General features: G+C 39.2%; 1 protein-coding gene across 1 annotated transcript in view; it reads right to left on the bottom strand.

Annotated features, from left to right (window-relative positions):
- Positions 1-16,802, bottom strand: part of CFAP43 (cilia and flagella associated protein 43) — a 47,358-nt gene extending 30,556 nt beyond the window's left edge. The window contains exons 1-9 of the mRNA XM_008939064.1: positions 16,684-16,802; positions 15,741-15,994; positions 14,812-14,908; positions 10,999-11,166; positions 9,697-9,847; positions 5,174-5,324; positions 2,583-2,645; positions 1,394-1,473; positions 550-681 (exon numbers count right to left, since the gene is read on the bottom strand). Of these exons, the coding sequence (XP_008937312.1) occupies positions 550-681; positions 1,394-1,473; positions 2,583-2,645; positions 5,174-5,324; positions 9,697-9,847; positions 10,999-11,166; positions 14,812-14,908; positions 15,741-15,994; positions 16,684-16,802 (1,215 nt within the window). The remainder of the gene's footprint in view (positions 1-549; positions 682-1,393; positions 1,474-2,582; positions 2,646-5,173; positions 5,325-9,696; positions 9,848-10,998; positions 11,167-14,811; positions 14,909-15,740; positions 15,995-16,683) is intronic.
- Between the last annotated feature and the right edge of the window lie 2,289 nt (positions 16,803-19,091).

Here is a 19,091-nt window from a genome sequence, read left to right as displayed (position 1 = left end):
AATGACAAGATAAATGATTAAAGCTCTGGAAAACCAGGTGTAATTTGAAGATTCAGGACCCTTGTGTAAGATTTCTGGACATCGGGCTGCTCAGAAAAGGATCTGGGACTGAGCTGCCACACAAATTCAGGTACATGTGCAGAACAACTCTACTGCAGAGCCACAGTAGGCCTGATGCTACACTTTTCTTACTGTGCAGGCACAGAGCAAGCCTAGAGCTCATGCTCAGTAGGTCCCACACAAGTAAGCCCCACACAATCTGGGCACACTGAACATTTACTTCACTGTACACACACAAGTATTTCTGTTGGGAAATCTCAGCATTAGGTACTTCATAATCCACCATCTGTAGGAGACAATTGTTTGGTGCTTCATTAAAAGTCTTTCCAGCCTTTCATTGACAACACAAGATGGACTAAGTTCACCTCTGATATAATTTGTTAACTTGTGTGATTACATGACAGCTATTTCATACTAACAATATCAGCATACACGTATAGAATCACAGGAACATCCCATTATGTAATGCTATTATCTCAAGTGCTATACCAGATCGGTGACGAGCAGAAGTATGGTGTAATCAGGAGAGAATATGAGGCTGGATACAGGCTGTAAGACATCGGCGCAGATTTTCATCTCATATTGCAGACCTTTGATGTGATAAAAGAATAAAATGCCCTCCTGTGCAGAAAGATACAAATCTGCATGAGGTCTAGGTCATTTATCCTAGCCCACGCTGTCAAACTGAACTGCAAGAACTTCTGAAAATCTCTAAAGCAACAGTGTTTAACTATATCCCATTACTAATGATCTCATCTACCTTTAGTATTCTTAAATCTAGGAGACTCTTACACTGGATAATAAATCTACTGAAAAATTGTGTTCTTTAATATGTCTTAGTCTATGTTTGCTAATAACAGACTCATCATTTAATACTTAAGATTTAATATTGAGTTGGTTTTGAGACAATATAAGCAGTAATGTACAATAGCATTGCCAGTTGGTGTTAAATATTGAGTTAGATTTTGCACAACACACTTTGGCAGCTCTCTTGAGTTCTCGTGGCCATTTCCTCTCCTTTCCTGTTTTTTGTCCATTCTTTGCTGTGCCTCTAGAATACTCTGTCTTTTGTTAAAAATAGGATTGTCCTCTTTTGTTGCTTCTTTGATGACAAAAATGGAATTTCTTCCCATACTGCTCCCTTCTAATGTCTTGTCTCCAGTTTTAACAAAGAAAATATATACAACACCAGAGAGGACCTTTATTGTTCTGCAGCCCTCCACTTTTTTTCCTAACTCCTGTCTTTGCAGTGACCTCTGCAAATATACTTCATTTGAATGTTCTTAGATTTTCACACAATAAGAGTAAGTTAAAAGCCTCAGGGATGCCTTACACTTCCAGCTGCGTAGAGTCCCTCGTTACAAAATGCCATAGCAAATAAAACTGGGTTTTGCAGATCCTTTGGTTTGCCACCTGAGAGCACAAAACCAACATAAAATACCAAATTTAATTATTGCAACAATGTGTCTGAACTTCTAATCTGGAGTGATTTATTATTTGTGAGTAAAAAGGCTCCATGAGCCATATAATCTCTGGACTTTTTGTTGTGATAATGAAGGAGAACATGGGTATATGCAATTTGAAGTGACAATACTACTGTGGTCTGATGGGCTAGAAGTTAATTTGAGAAATCATTTGATTTTGTAAAGACTGCTAAGTAGCCACATTGAATTTTGTCAATAACAGAATCATAGAGCCATTCAGGTTGGAAGGAACCCTAGAAGCCCTCTGATCCAGTCTCCTGCTCAGCACAGAGCCAACTTCACAGTTAGATCATGCTGTCCAGAGTCATACCCAGCTGAGGCCTGAACATACCCAAGAATGGGAATTCCATAGCTTCTCTGGGAAACTTGTCCCAGTATCTGACTACCTTCACTGTCAAAGCATTTTTTTTTCCTAATATCTACCCAGAATTTCTGTTGATGCAAACTGTGCCCTTTGTTTAGTTCCACCTTCCCTGTAACCTTTCATTAGGTAGCTGAAGCAAAAGTAAAATCCTCCATTTCCTTTTCTGCAGGCTGAACAAACATAGTTCTCTTAGCCCATCTCTGTACGTCATGTACTTCGACTCTGCAATAATCTTTGTGGCCCTGTGCTGAACTAAATTCGTCCATTATGTGAATATCTTTTTGTACTGTGGAGCACAGAACAAAGTATTTGAACAAACCCCTAAATCCTAACTCAATTAAATTACACATGATTGCCATTCTAAAATGATGTTACTAAAACTAAGCAGCAGGGAACCTATTCCAGCATCACTTATTCCAATTTAAATTTGAACAGAAATTATTTCACTGCCACTGTTTCTCCTGAGGCTATTCGTTTGGCTGGTTATTAGCACAAGAGCTATTAATCATTTGTCATGTAAGCATATAAAAGATTGCTATCAACGTGACTTAGAAGAGGCCAGAGTGAGCTGAGTTTTTCTAACCAGTGGCTTCCAGCTGTACTCACATATTACTGCCAGACATCACTGGTGCTGCCTAAAAAAATCTATTAGCTTGGTGTGAACATGGAAATACCTTTCTTCTTCTGTTCTTCTCTACGAACACATGACACCATGTCCGATATTTTACACATGTATTCTGCACAAAAGAAAACAATTTATAACACCAACCTTGTTTATAAGTCAGTATTGCAATAAAAATCAGTTGTATTCCAGTTTACTAAACAAAAGGCCAGGTTCAGTATACTACATCAAAATTGTACACTCTTCCTCAATATCCATTATTTCTGTCACTTATGCAACTGAGCAGGCACAATCTTTCTGTGCCTCAGCTTACAGCTGTACAAGGGAGATAGCAATGCTTGGCATGGAGAGTGGTACAGATGCAGATTTATCTATCTTCCAGTCCTAAGTTCTGGCATTGTTATTTCTAACCATGATTTTTTAATTTTATGTACTTACGAAGGAAACTTCAGTCAATCTGAAAAAAATGCTCAAGTGAAATGTTGTGGCTGCGTATGATTCTGTTTGCAACAGCATAACAGGAATTTAGCATGTGCTTGAAGTTGGACATGAACTTAAGCATTCTGCTAAATAGATGCAAATTGCTCTATGTTTTAAATTAAAGCAGAAGATTCAGTACAATATTAATACAGGCTCTTTTGTTATACAGTTTTAGGACAGGACTCAAAGAAGAACATATAGGCCAAAGAAAAGCCCAGATGGCAAATATCCTTGTTGATTTCTACTAAACTGGCAAAAACATTTCTGGTCACACAACACTTTATTTCTTGATGATTTTCAGCTCTTGATTTGGTCAACTTTAAACTGGTAATTTCAAAAGCAGAGACATAATACTGGTTTGTTGGATTTTTTTTTAAAAGCAGCCTTCTGATTCTGTGTTAACTATCAAAACTGAACAGAGATACAGTATGTCAGGAAAGTTTGGGATACTTGCTGCACTTAAAAAATAACATCCTACACATCAAAAGAAGAAAACAAGATTATCACCAGCCTGTCCATTAACACTGATCCAGTGTTTTTTATAGAAACAGTTCTATGCTGGTCTACTCCTCTTAGACCTGATTGAACCAGTGAACTTCACAGTCACAGTAAGACTGATGCCTTCCAATCCTGCAAAGGACAGTGGAGTACAGGCTGCCGTTGCCAGAACACTTTGTGCTGGCTGTGTTTCACTGCCCGCCATCTCGGGAGCCCTCTGAATGGGCACAGAAGGCTAGCGAGAGGCAGGGAGCAGAGGAGAGACCTCAGGATTCATGGAAAAAAAAGGCAGGAAATGGGCTGCTGTTGCCAGCAACTTCAGTCAGTCACTATAGCCTGCCAAAGGTCCCCATGGAAAAGGACAGGTAGGAATATATATTTCTCGGGTGGACAAATAGCTTCAGCAAGCTGCAATCAATCTGAAGTCCTCCCATTCCAGAATAAATTAAAACCAGATTTCTTCGTCTGAAACAACAGACATCTTCTGTTCACCTTCTGTGCTTCATACTGTCTGAAAAAGCCTGACAGTCTTTACAGCCTTGTTTTCATTAGAAAAGAGTTTCTGTAAGAGCTGACCTGAAGGAATTCTGTCAGGCAATATTACATTAAATTCAGTCTTGTTTGAAGACTCATTATGAGACTTCAAAGATCTGCTCTAACATTATCTAACATACCAAATGAGGACAAATCAATATTTTATGGAAAATAAAATACATTTTTGGTGCTTAACTAATAGTAAAAAGACTGTGTATAGCTGGTACATTAATAATGTTAATCTAGTAGGGCTGGTTACTAAGCTCTGTGGTCATGTTCATTTTATCAGTTTTATGTCCTGGTTTGGGCTAGGATAGAGTTAATTTTCTTCCTAGTAGCTGGTGAGTGCCGTTTTGGATTCAGTTGAGAACAATGTTGGTAACACACTGATGTTTTAGTTGTTGCTAAGTAGCACTCACCCTAAGTTAAGGATTTTTCAGTTTCCCTGCAGTGAGCAGGTGCACAAGAAGCTGGGAGGGAACATGGCCAGGACAGCTGACAAGAGATGTTCCATACCATAGAATTTCATGCTCAGGATATAAATTGGGGGGAGCTGCCTGAAGGGGACAGATCACTGCTTGAGCATCAGTCAGTGGATGGTGAACAACTGCATTGTGCATCACCTGTCTTTTCTTGAGATTTATTTAGCTGTCTTTTTGTTATATTCATTGTCTTTACTATTATTCATATATTATTATTGTTGTAATTATTAAATTTTATTTAAATTATTAAACTGTTCTTATGTCAACCCATGAGTTCTGCCTTTTATTTTTGTTTCTTCTCCTTATCCCACTGGGAGGAGTGAGCAGCTGTGTGGTGTTTCATTGCTGGCTGGAGCTAAACAACAACAATGTATTTGGAGTTTTTCTCTCTCTCTGTTTTTTAATTTTCTTTCCCACCCCAAAGAAAAATAAAAGCCAATTATTGGGTGCTAAAGAAACCCACACAGAAGTTCAAAAGACATTCTCAAATGTTTATGATACTAATAAAAGAAATATAGTTCTACAATATAGATTTACAGTTTCTGTAAGGTACACAGTAGGAGAACAGAAGAAAGCAAAAAAAAAAAAGTTTTCAGTGATCCATTTTCTTCCTTACTTGAATAAAAGTCAAAATGCAGCTGTTTCTTACCAGGCAGAGGTTTTTGCTGAAGAACAGAGACGCTGCATGTCTCAGTATCTATTGCCAAAACGCACCCCTCCTCACAGCCCATGTAAATTCCTGAGGCTGCACTCCAGCAGTGGGCAGTAGGGTGCACTGAAGGCTTGGTATAATTTCTAGGCTTCCACACAGAAATGAACAAATTCAATCAACAATGAACAAATATCTGGAAAAGCAGCTACATACATTTTAAGGCAAAAAAAAATAGATCACCATCTCACAGTGTTTGATCATTTGTATAACATCAGCCTTACTTTATTCAGTCATCCCTTCACTAAGGCTGGTAACTTGAGAAGCATGAACATTTTCCAGAAAAGTCTATGTCTAGAGATAGTGGTGGAGAACTCAACTGTCTCCTCCCTAGAAGCTTTTTTAAAAGATGAATTATATTTTCATTGAAAAATTGTAGATTTTAAAATCTGAATTTATCTGGATTTTTCCTCCAGCACTTGTTTCTTTTACAGTTTTGTCCTCTGCCTTAGCAAACCCTCCAGTATCTTCCCTACTCTTGAAAAGATATTGACCCACTATAACCAAGTCATCTCCCAATATTTTTAATTATAAAGCTATGATAATATTGCACACATTGAGCCCCTACAACTGTTTTTTTAAAACAACAGAAGCCTGTAACATCAGCAGCATTATAAGCCTGAACTGAAATGGTTATCTACCATGACCTCACCCTGACAAATGCTTTTCAAACTGCTTTTCGGAATAGATGACTTTGGAGACATAACCTGCACATGTGGTCTTGCATACTTAGCAGTACTACAATACATTTTGTTTGAGTAGTTTATCTTATGATATAGTCAAAATTGCTCTGTAAAACAGCTCTATCAACTTTGAGTCATCTGCAAATTAGTTCCAGAAATATTCCTGCCACAGACTTCCCACGTGCCTTGAATTTCATTTCAGTAAATGATAAATCCATTACTGAGGAAGAATAGAACTTCTCTACCCAACATTATTAAAGACCACGACCTGTGCAGATATAACACTAAAGTGGTCATATAGGCACCGGGATAGAACCAGCCTGAAGAGAATTCAGGGAGTGGGAGCAGGGAACAAAACACAAGAAAACATTGGGAGAACTCTTAGAAGATTCAAAGAACCATGCATGTGAGCAGAAGTGGTGAAGAACACTAGACAATATGATAGATGAAAAAAAAGAGGAGTCCCAAATCCTCAAATTCTGTAAAACACCTGCTGTCTCATTAAATAGTCTATAAAAAGAGGAACCATAGATGGAATTCTGATGAAAACATAAGGCAGAGATTCATGAGTACCTAGATTTCATTAGTAAAATATGCCAAGGACTTTCTATTTGATTCTGGGTAACTTACCCTCTATTTATGCTTACAAAGCATTTTTAATTTCTCAGGAGGAAAATGCTACAGAAATAAAGTATATTAATAACTTATTTTATAAATGAAATGAGACTAGTAGTAATAAGTCTATTAAAAATGGGGCTTTACATCACCCTGAGAAACATTTACTGTAGGCATTTTCACTGATTTTCTGAGGCTTGAAAATCACAAATCTTTGGTAAGATTGCAACTGAACTGCTGTGAACCAGAAGCTTCCTGTATGAAGATAACTTCTGTAATGCTCCTTTGTACCTGCTGTCATGGCTCTCTCTACACAGAAACTACACAAAAGATGCTAATCCTAGAATGAGGTTATGTAAATCCCAAATCAGGCTGCTTCTGGAATTGTGTCTTGGTACAGTGGTGTGTAATAAAGCCATCTGCTTTTGAACTTCTCTCCCTTACAAGTAGCACCTCTTCTGGGAAAAAAAAAAATAAATCCATGACGGATCCTTGTCATGCAAAGTTTTATAAAAAGACAACAGAGTCAAATTGGTACTGGGGACAAAGTGGAGCCAAGGGAGCTTGTCATGGTAAAAGTATATTCAGAAAACACAGGTCCCAACAGTAAGAAGTATTGAAAGAAAACTAAAGCAATCTAATGCAATAAAGAAAAGGATTGAAAGCTGTAGGATATTTCAATTCCTTTCACTCTGCTGCCCCGTTGTGGTTACACTTTGGTTTACCCAGCCTCAGCTAGAACCCTAACACATTTTCAAAGAAACAAACAAGTGCACTGGCAGTGGGCTCTCTTTTCTTACTTGCCTCTCACACATCCCCTTAGCTGAGTGGGCTACAGCCTCCAAGGACCGTGGACTGTAGGCTGAGGACAACTCTTTTAAATAAGAGTTGAAAGAAACGGTTCTCCGCTTTGGATGCTTACATCAATGTGAAAAATACTGAACTCAAATGACTTGGATTTACTTATAAAGAACAAAAATGTTTCTGTTGAATTCTGCAGAGATTGGGACAGCTTTGTCCAGCCATGATACTATTCTCACTGCATTCACCTGAACATACTTCCTTACCCACCACAGGGGAAGCAGGCTGTTTCTTACTAATTGAAAAAGCATTGATGACAGTAGAGAGGAAAATAACTCCCAGGTATTTACAAATGTCAAGGCACAGATTTTAGGTTGGAGTCAGATAACTGCTCACAGACATTTGTAATGGTATAGAAATCATCCATGATAGCAACCATTGATACATCTGCTGCAGCAGCATATCAGTTTATACAGACAGTGAAGAATGGTAGTTAGAGCATCTCTATTTTGGAGAGCCTGGTCCATTACAGCAACTGTAGTCTGAAGATATCTGGATATCTGAGGAACTCAGCAAGTTCAGTCATTTCCATCTCTCTCAAAGTGGCTGCATTAGACACTTTTCAAGACAAATGTCTTGATTAAACAATACTTCATAGTACTATCTTCTCCATCAAATATATTCTGATCAACTTGTGCATGAATTGCTTCACCAATAATGTATGTTCCATGCTGAGGTGCTGGAAGGGAGGTGCTTACCCTGACAAGACGTATGCCTGTGATTCCCCTTCAGTATGCGAGGGGGTTACAAGATTTAGCAGTGGCTCCATTTTTCTGCTGGGCTAGAGATGGGCACACAGGCACGCGTGGAGGGGAGAATTAACACTGTGAGGCACAATAAATGCAAGTCCTGCAAAAAATTACTCGGCTGTCATAGCCTGGAGCAAGGTAAAAACATGCCAGAAAGTGATTCAGTGCATCCTGGTGCTAAACTGTCAATGTAGCATCTCACAGTTTAGTATACAGAAAACAATATAGCACCTCAACAACAAAAGGAACAACGGCTTGTATTTCTGCAAAAACCTTTCATTTCTAATTAACCTGATGTTCATCACCTTGTCAAGGTTTACAACCAAAACACACCCATCTAGAGAATTTGGACAGAAAATAACTATCAAAATATTTAGCATGTAATTTGAAAGAGAAGGAAATCTTTGTCAAAGTCTAGGAGAACAATCTACTCTTACTCCAGGAATATTTCTATGTACAAGGAGAACATCATCACCTTGAAGGTGCTAAAAATATATATATATTATCTTCATTTTCCATGTTCTAAGTGATCTGAAATATAAACAGTTCATATGTAACCAGAATCAGTAGAGGATGTTTGTAATTACTGACTGTCCTGGAAACCAAAGGCATCAGGAGTTGCAAAGTTAAAACCCTCTGCAAATCTGAATACCTGAAGCCATGAAAAGAGAGTGAGGTCAAGAAAACACCTATTTTTATTTTTCATTCTGCTTTATAAGAAAAGTTTAGGGCAGAAACCTGTGGTATACTAATCTGATAATACAGAACTTGCATTTGTCTATTGAAAAGACAGTATAATGCCAGTATCACCTTATACGTGGTAGTTTTGGTGTCTCATACATATCACAGGCCAAACAGAAACTTATGATCTTAATCTTAGACAGGAATACCAGGTTTGCAACTTCAATGTTTCGACATTGGCAGATGCTTCTAGTTGGTACTCAGGTGAAAGTAAATTTTAAACAAAATGAGAACAATTTTGAAGCCTCTCAATAGAGGCAACTCGAAGGAGGCTAACAAGTAAATCACCAAATACAAGTGAGACAAATGGGCAGATCCAACACTGACAATGGCATGGGAATATATTTCAGAAGCAGAGGTTGCTGTCTGGAATAAAGCCTTCAGTGCTGCCATAGCTTGAGACATTTCCACAGTTAAAAAGAAAACAAATCCCAAAAGGAAGTAAGGATACCTGAAGGTAACTATTAGCTTTGCATGGGAATTGGTTTTCAAGGTTTCAGCAGGTCATATGAGCTTGGGCATGATTAAATGCTGACATGCTTACACTGCTTCTGGGATACAGCTGAGTACCTCCTCTGCACAGATGTATTACTGTGCTAGGACCTGGGTCAGAAATCTCTGCACTGTACTGCACTGTGCGGTAATGCCTTCCAGGTCTCCTGTCAAAATGGATTTCAAAAATGCTGAGATGACACATCTATTTTACTGGGTGGTACCTGTTTAACAGACACTAAAATCATTAATTATTAATATCTATTTGCATAAAAAGTATAATGACTTGGAATAGTAAAAAAGAAGAAAAATCAGTAACTACCATGAATGTTTCTGCTTCATCTCCCACCAGGCCAGCAATGGCTGAAACTGGCAAATGAGGGCCATGGTACAGATCTTCACTGTGAGAAACTGGGAGAAACAAATCCTTATGAGGACTCACAGACCCTTGGCCATCAGGGAGTTTCACAGGGCTGTGAAAAAGCAAGAGGCACTGTCTGAGGTGAAGAATATTAAATGCTGACACAACACTGAGAAGCATGTTTTTGAAACTTCGAGACACTGACTCAGTTAATGGGCTTTTACTTGGCAAGAGTAACAGGGGCTGGCTGTGGACAGTCAGGCTACATGGCACACACCATTTCACTGGCAGGGAACAGTAATTCTGCTAAAAAAGAACGTTCCTAATTGGCACAAACAGATTGCCACATTCTAACTCAGTGTCTTTTCTTTTGCCTCGTATAAGCAACTATTCTATGTTACTGTTTCCTTATTAAACAGGGTTAATAAAGTCACACAGCTAATTTGCATATCCTCTAAGGATTCATGCTTAATGTTTATTTTGGAGACAGTTTAATGCTAATGAAAAATTTGTAGTAGCATTTGCCTGTTGCACTCTGGTAGTCAGTGTATGGGTGGCTGTTACAATGCATGGGTTGAGGATTGTATAGTTTACAAACTTACTAGAGTCAGTGAGACTACACACACTTAGCAATTGCAGAGTAGCTGCCCTGAAACAGCACAGGTGCTATGCTGCAAGGACTCCAACCCGAATGATACATATTACTTTTATACCAGCTTCAAAAAACATTTTAGCATAAATAAATTCTAGGTTTGCTGTGTTCAGTGAATTGCATTGACAGAGCCACCTCCTCAGGACCTTTAAATTGAACACACAAGCTGCAAATCACACAAAAAACTGATACTGCTTTTGGTACAATTTGTGATTACAACAACATATTGTTTAACTATGCTTACTAGGAAGTGACTTGATCCAGATTTGGTGGTTTCATAGCTACAAAAGTAATGCTCAACACAGCTACTTGCAGAAAAGCAGTTCAGGCACTACCTTAATTCAGTCATGTAGCTTTTCACTGAGGTTGCCAAAGCAGCTGATTAGTATTAGCTTCATGATGCACATAATCTGGACATGTGAGTGCAAAGAAATTAAATCATAAATTCACTTAACTAGACAGATTCACAGGGGCTGTGATTTAGCAATTACTGATTATAATTGCTAGGTGAACTAAGCTGGACTAAATTTTTTTGAACAGACGTAAGTTCTGAGTCTTAGTTACTAAAATATATTTCTAGATTTTTCTCACCTGGAAGGTGTTCCACTTACTTTTGCTTAAGGTGATGCTCGACATTATTCCTTTCAATGTGCCAGATAGTAACGGAGCTCTCAGTAACAACGCACAGTTGTTGCCAATTCATAGGGTTAAAACTTAAAGACGTTGCTCTTACCCCTGGCTGAGACTCACTGCACAGGAGGATGTTTTCTTGCCAGTTCCTTCATTAAAGAGAGTAAAAGAAAATAAATTCCATTAAACAAATCAAAAACATTCAAGCCAAAGATCTGGATGTGATTAGGACTGAAATTAAAGGTCAAGTTTTGAAAACAAATACTTTGTCACTGACAAAAAGTTTCTACTGTTAAGTAAGTTAGGTTCTCTTGAGAATTAAAAGGAGGTGGTTAATTAGCCACACAAAATTATTACTGCTACAAAAACACTGTACAGTAAAATAATTTTGAAAGCTGACATTTTAGAAATATTATCATGTACTTTCTTTTGGGAAAAGACCAGAGTCAAGAGACATGGATATTTTTTTTTCATCAGTGACTATTTGAATGGACCCAAAAAATTAACTCTTCAGCACCCCAGACCTCAGCCTGGCTTTTCCAAGCCATAAAATAATGATTACAGGGCTTGTAGGCTTGCAGTTGGAAGGCACTACAATTAGGAAATAAAGCACAGATAGCCCATGATTGTCTGGATGTATTGCTTAGGTAACACATTGTGTTGTGAATGCAGACACACAAGCTATGGCTGCATTAACTAACGCGAGCACAAAAGAGGGCAGAATTTGTGTGGGGCTGTTACATAGAGCCAACATAAGCCTGGGAATCTGCTTTACATCAACTTTTCTTTTGTCCAGTTTAACCTATTTTATATTCTCACCACCTAGCTTGCATATTTCTCCATCATCCAGATGAATTCTTGACTGCATTTGCATTTTTCAGTGCTGTCCAAGAACTGTTCAACATCACTTTGAGCAAATGGTTAAAACTTTTTAGCAAGTTTTGGACAATATATGAACTGACTTTTAATCTAAATAACATTCAGAGCTTTAGTAGTTGTCATTACTACTGAGAGGAAAAAGAAAAGCTAAAATGCATACACAGCTGTAAATGGATTTAGTATAATCCTCCAGTTCTGGTCTGTAATAAATTTTCTCACAGAAATGGATCAGGATACAAGACAATGGTTAATACTGGTAGCATATGCAAAAAATTAGAAGTATGCACACATACACAGTAACTCATTAAAATTACAGAAAGCTAAAAGCTGCAATTCTGACTTTCAAAGATGTCAGCTCCCCAAAGATCTGTCAGCATATTCTCATCACATACCTAACAGATAGTGTCAACACTCTTTTAAAGTAGATAATTTATTAAGATCTGAAACTATACAGTACATGTATCTGAAAAAAAAATCTGACATTAATCCTCTCCTTTGAAAAGAAAAGAATGAAGATCCAGGGATAAAATGTCTCAGATGAAAGGCAGCTTTTAGCTATCCATAAGCTTTCTTTATTTGAAACTGACATAACTTTCAAAATATCTCTCATACCTCTGACTCCAAACTATCTGCTTAAAATAGAGGAACTGTGCAATCATCATATTGTAATAACAGATTAAGAATGCTAAACATTGAGATTTCTTTCATCTATACACAGATATTTTTATGATGAATTCACAATACAATCCTATTACAAAAATGAAGGTCCTGATCTCACAGTAAATTCACACCCCTCTGTTTAAGTTACTGTCAATTCACACACCTCTGCTCAAGTGATTCTAAATTCTAAGTTTAATATTGTAAGCTAATTCCATTTTGTTACTAAATTATTTCTGACTGGAATCTAGGATGGTTCTTTTATGACAGTTAGCTGCTGGTAGACATATTCATGCTGATTCAAATAAGTTTCAATTGCTTGGCTATAGAAATTGCCACTACTTCAACAGTTCCAGATATTTCAAATTTTAAGAATAATCTAGAGAAGTCTTTCAAGATGGTGGATTTCTGTTTAAGTGCACATAATGAGCATGTGTATCATTTCTGCTCTAAGTGTGAAGCATGTAAGCTCTTCAGGCCAGTGAGACCATCCTCTTGGTTTCTACTGCAATATACACACAGACATCCTTCCTGAACTACTGTGTACAACCAAAGTTCACAGCATTCTTCTTCTTCTTCTTAAGGGATAAAGAAGAGGCATCCATAATAGAATCTACTACCACTACAAAAACTCTGCAGTTTCAGAAGTTTCTGCCTCTTCAGTAATGAATGTACAAAAAAAGGTCATCATTAAATTTGGAGTAAACAGAATTTTCCTTACATGTCCTTGCTTGCCATCTCCTACTCCACCCGCCCCATTTGTTTTGAAGAAATGCTCAGACTCCACAGAATACGGAAGCTTAGTGGCAATGGAGGTGAGAGCAGGATTATATTGTTATGGAACAATTGAAAGAATTAAATATTCTGACTTTCTGTATCTGCATCATATTATATAATATTTCTTAGCATGAAAACGAGCAGAAAATTACAATAGAATCATAGAATGTCTGGGCTGGAAGGGACCTTCAAAGGTCATCTAGTCCAACCCCCCTGCCATAAGCAGGGACATCTCCAACTAGATCAAGCTGCTCAGAGCCTCATCTAGCCTGATCTTGAGTGTCCCCAGGGATGGAGCCTCCACATCCCTGGTTAGATTATGGATTAGATTATGACCTAACCCAGTGGCCTATGGTAGTATAATTACCGAGTAAAACTATAAGACAGAACTAAGATCAAGCACAAGTCATTAAGAAGACCACTGAATGGTCAAGAGGGACAAAAAAATAGAATTTGGCTTTAGAACACTTTTACTCTTTTCAGCAAGTGAAATGCTGGGGTTTGAACCCCGAGCCCTGAATTAAGGTTGACATATGGGTGACTCCCACAGCCCTTCATACAGAGGGGGTGAGTTTGCCTTATAGCTTCCCCCCAGGGTGCGGCCGGCCCTGCAGGGAGAGCCAGAAGGGAAATGAGCCCCAGGGGTCCCGCACTGAGTTGACAAAGGTCAGGTGTCTGCTGGGGGATAAAAGCTGGGACCACTGGCAGGGAGTCAGGAGTGTCTGTCTGTGGAGTGCACTCCCCAGAGCTTCCTGGTTCAGGGCAGACCTCCTGACTCTCCCTGGAGCTGGGCCCTGGTCTGTTTAGGCCTTTGCAAACGCGGGTCGATCGGGTGAGAGTCGCCATGAGGGCACCTTTTTCTTATGTATTTAACTGGCTGGTCTGGCTGTTTCCCATGCCAACTATGGGCAACCTCGGGTCTCTGTTCATACCACCTGTTGTGGGCAGAGTCATGTCCTTTTTGGGTCGTTGGGGGTGGCACCAATTATGTACGAGCTGGTTGACCTGTTTGTACCCTCGGCGGTCATTCATGTCACAATGTTTTTGTTTACAATACAGTCTGTGTATTGGCTCCTCTTCCTGCTGGCTGTATCGTTCTTGTTGGGCCTGGTCATTGGCAGAACAGCAAGCAACTTTCTTTCACAAACAGCAGGTTGGTACCCAACTTTCAAGGGTGAACAGATAATTATGTGATGCTGAAGACTTTAGAGGTACTCCAAAACACAAAATTTCAAAGAAGGTAGAAGATAGCTGTAGCAAAGTAACAGTCGTTCTGACTGGTGGCTACTAACGCTAGAAAATAAACAGCAAATTTGGTACAGAAAGTTTAGAGACAACAATCAGTCAGGAAAAAAAATAAGAGATGAAAGCAACCAGTGTCTCTCCTACATTTGTTAACTCAATTTATGCTAAAACAACACACAGAAAAAAATACGAATTAAATGTAAATGGTATCAGAGAATTTTTGTTTTTGCTCTTACCATATTGAAAGAGCAAATTCTGGGATGGAAGAGTAACTGGCTAGATATGGGCCTGTGAAACTAAACGCAAGCAGGGTGTAGTCCAGCTGAGCATTACCTGAAATGTAAAAATAAAGAACACAGTCTTTAATTGCCCTGGACTTTACTGTATCCTACTACAGAAAGTATCATAGATCAGTTTTTTATATCCATTTTAACTCTTCAAAGACATTCTTCAGGCCTCTGATTCCTTTGCTTTACTCCCAATTATTGTTTGATTTAATCATTAACATGGTCCCTATGTATCACTGCTTAGAATGTTTTCAATTTTTTTCATAAACACCTTTTTATGAAAAATAATATTTTGAATAGATTTGTAATGTGTTTTTCCCCAAGTACCCTGAAATCCTTTGCAGTCATAATTTCATTCATATATATGAAACAAGCAAGTAGTATGATCATTATTTGAGTGGCAAGGAAAGTCAAACACAGACAGGGTGAGCAACTTAACTAACGAGAGAAATGTTATGAGGCTGGCAAAAAAAAAATACATCAGATCCCAGACTCCAAAGCTTAACTGCAAGAAGTCTCATTCCTCTTACAAGTCAGATTTCTCAAAGAGATTTCTCAGCAGTCTGCCTGGAAGACTATGTATGATGTTTTTCTTGTCATTATTCCGACTGTATTCTCCTAAAATTAATTCAATTTCATTCCATTTGCTTTCCTTTTAAAACAGCTCCATTTTGTATTGTCACAGTCCTCCCTAGCTTGAGACTCACTAAAAGTACTGCAGTGGAAAATTCCTTCCACTGTTTCCCATGCATCTTGTCATGAGACAGTTTCCTGTCACGCTCTTTTTCAAGTCTTATCCAAAAATACTCCTTCAGAAACCGGATGATGTAAGTATTGTTTTAATGAAACGGTGATGAGGAGGGTTGGCACATCACTACCTTTTAATTCTGTCAGTTTACTCAGTTCTGGAAAAGTGTAGATGTAGATGACGGGATTCAGCTTCCTGTCCGAAAAGGCCAGCACGTGATGGCTCCCATGGGCTGCAAGGGCTCCCACCTGGCCAGCCTGGCACTGCAGCGCTCTCCTCTGCCTTGTTTTGATGTCCAGGAAGAGGATGTAATTGCCACAAGGGTAACAGACGGTTTCATTGTTGATAAAGCCAAAGTTGTTCTTTGAGAATCCTTGAACCCAACTTAAGAAAGAGCAAGCGAATGTTAAAACATTGATTAATGACACACATTTCTCAAAACAGCATGAAAAGGGGAACGTTGTAGCCTAAATTACACTGAACTGATGCTTGGGATGTTAGGCTTATCCTCAAAACAACATTGCAAAGCCACAACAGCTCCAAGGTCTAGTATTATGAATCACTACTTCAGTGTTTCCAAAAACATAGGGTCAACCTTACCCTGAGAGAGCACAGAGGACTGTCATAAGAACACAGAGAGATGCTTATATTTCTTTTATTTTTTTTCACTAACAATAAAGTTAGCCAGTTCACAGGCTCTGGTTTTGTACTCCTGTATCATAGTAGCAGAGTATGCCTTTATTCTGAAAGAATTACACAGGTACAATCCATACTGGGCACCCAGTTGTGTTTGCTTAACCTTTTTACACTTTCATAGTTCATCTCATTCCTGTAAAATAAGAAATACAAAGGCAAGGCCTGCATTTATATGAACCTAACCAGGAGGACTGTTCTGCTTTAAAGATACCAGTACTTCAACTGGGTAAAACTTTGGAATGTAAACAGGATGTTACACAAGAACTGAAACAGATTACTGGAGTCAGTTTATGAACTTAGTATCAACAAATTCATAACTGCCTGTGGATGTTTTTACCTTTCAGAAAGTGTGTGGATAAACACCAAGGTCCTCTTACCAAAGGGATTTGCATTTAGCACTAGGTGACGATGCCTGAGCCACAGCCTGGCCGGCACCCCAGGGTGCAGCGCTGCCCGTGGTGTCTGCTCTTCTAAATCCTGCCCAGAAACTTCCCATCTCTTCTCTTCTTCCAAATAAGAGTATTTGACTGCAAGAGATCCTTGTCCTCTGCAACTGCAAGCGGCATTTTTACGCTCCTTTCATGAATGTAAGTCAGTGATAAGATCAGCCCAGCTGCTGATCCTCTGTACTCTTACTAGAAGATTGCACTATAGCCTCAGCAATCTCACAGTTAGGAACATTTAAAAATTACTAGTCTTAACATTTATGTCCAGCAGTAACTTCATTATCTTCCTTAGTAATTTCTCCTCTTGGCCTCTTCTACATACCAGAGGAGCACGTGTAGCCAAAGGGGAGTGGGAGCACACAGAGCACATGTTCCTGCAGATCAGGTAAATACCATGGCAACAGAGAGGAGACATTTCAGCTGGTGAACGTTTTTCTGGACCTGTTATGCAAGAACTAACAGCTGAGGTCGCAGGGCACGTAGCAGACCTTTATGTGCATGCCGATAGGACCAGCTCTGTACTCTTCTCCAACACTAGATCTGAATCACTGGAAGTGAAGTACTTTTAACTTGTGTTTACAGGGATAAAATGAAATCTAGAGGACATGTATACAGGGATAAATTAATGGGGTGCAGTGGAATTTAGCATCCTTAGATAACCAGTAAAGGCTTAAGGGGGGAAGGAATCATGTTATTATCTGATGTCAGCTATGACTGGTGCAGTACACACCAAGTCAGGTAATTAGCTGCAGCTCACTCATGTTTTCCATGCTGTGTCTGTCTCCAGTTGTGTATAAACATTGTCTTAGAGGTATTTCAGTCACAAATTTTGCCAGCTGATGAAATGTAGATGGGGCAAAGCAATTAGCGTTGTTTGGAAATTTTCCTGCAGAGCATTTTACCATTGAAAACTGATAGTTCATACAAAACACATGAGATGAAATCATGAGTTTTGTCAAAGTTTTGTGTTTGCTGAAGACATGAGCCAGAACATTCCAATTGTCTACTGCAAAATCATTGCCACTTTCTTCTAAAACTGATACGCATACTACTACTGCTAACAGTGATTCACATGAAAGGTAAACTGAAAACATTTTTAAATGGAAATGGGCTTTGCTTCACATTCAAAAGGGCTTAAATTCTTATTTTAATTTGTGTAACATTTTCATTTCATAATTTTATTTTTTTTTTCCACAAAGCAGAAACCCTGGGTCACAACTGTTCCAAGTAACACCAGTTTGCAGGGATCTCTGAACAGCAATTACATGCTTCAGGAGCCATCTTTTTATTTACCCTGCAAGTATCAGAATGCTTAAGGCTGAAGCTCATTTCTCCTATTACTAGAACAAATATTTTCCTTTCTGCTAAAATGTGCTGGACCTATAATATAGATCTATGTCCCGTACTAGCCACAGGAGTTGATGAAACAGCTGAAATACTTAAAATGGGAAAGGAAGTTTAAACATTTGTCCCATTACATAGAAAAAAAAAAAGTCTAACCATGCTCAATTTTGTGAAAATCTCAACCAAAGTGGGGCAGGAAGTGCATAATTCATCTACAGCTTCTATTTGTTCGGAATCAAAAAGCAAGTTCTTTGATTACCAAGAGCTCTGGAAGAGAAGTGTTTTTATGCAGAGTTTGTGGGAAACTGAAATCTGAAAGTCTCTGGCATGCAGGTTGAGATGCTGAGAGAGAGATGAAGTGAGGACTGACAATATCAGGAAAATTAAGACCCATGGCAGAAGACGATTAGGCTTTCGGAGGTACACAACAGACAAGGAAATTCTAGAGGTTGAAGTAGTCAGGGTAAAACAAAAGACATGTAGCCATGAGCAGAACTGAAGTGTCTCGGTTCACAAGGCCAGGTACTGAGAAGAAAACCATGCTCCAGGGGTTCAACAGGATTACCTATCGCCAGAAACACTACACAGGAAAAGACAACAGCTCATAACACCACACTTCTTATCAATTCATCAAGCTTTAGCTTAAAACTAGTCAGGGTTGTTTATTCCCTGTTTCAGAGCCTCCCCGTGTTAAGTGCAGACAAAAGTTTCATCTGAACCCACCAAGGCTCAGTACTGCTGTATGCTGCAGCAGAGGTGCTTCTTTCCCTCTCTCCGCACCAAACACCTGCCTCCCTAACGCAGCCCGAGCGCACAGCAGCATCCCTTCCTTCCCGTTAGGCCTGCCCCGTTCTCTGCCGGCTACACAGAGCGGAGCCGGGCTGAGGAGAGCCGTGCCCCAGACGCGCGGGGCAGGACACCGGGCACCTTGCCGGGACCGAGGCGCAAAGGGCGCGGGCTGATCCCAGCCGGCCCCCACCTCACATCCAGCGCGG

This window comes from Merops nubicus, unplaced genomic scaffold, assembly GCF_000691845.1.
Source record: "Merops nubicus isolate BGI_N331 unplaced genomic scaffold, ASM69184v1 scaffold2374, whole genome shotgun sequence".
NCBI lineage: Eukaryota > Metazoa > Chordata > Aves > Coraciiformes > Meropidae > Merops > Merops nubicus.
Note: the sequence above shows the minus strand (reverse complement) of the source record. Positions and strands in the feature narration are given on the sequence as shown.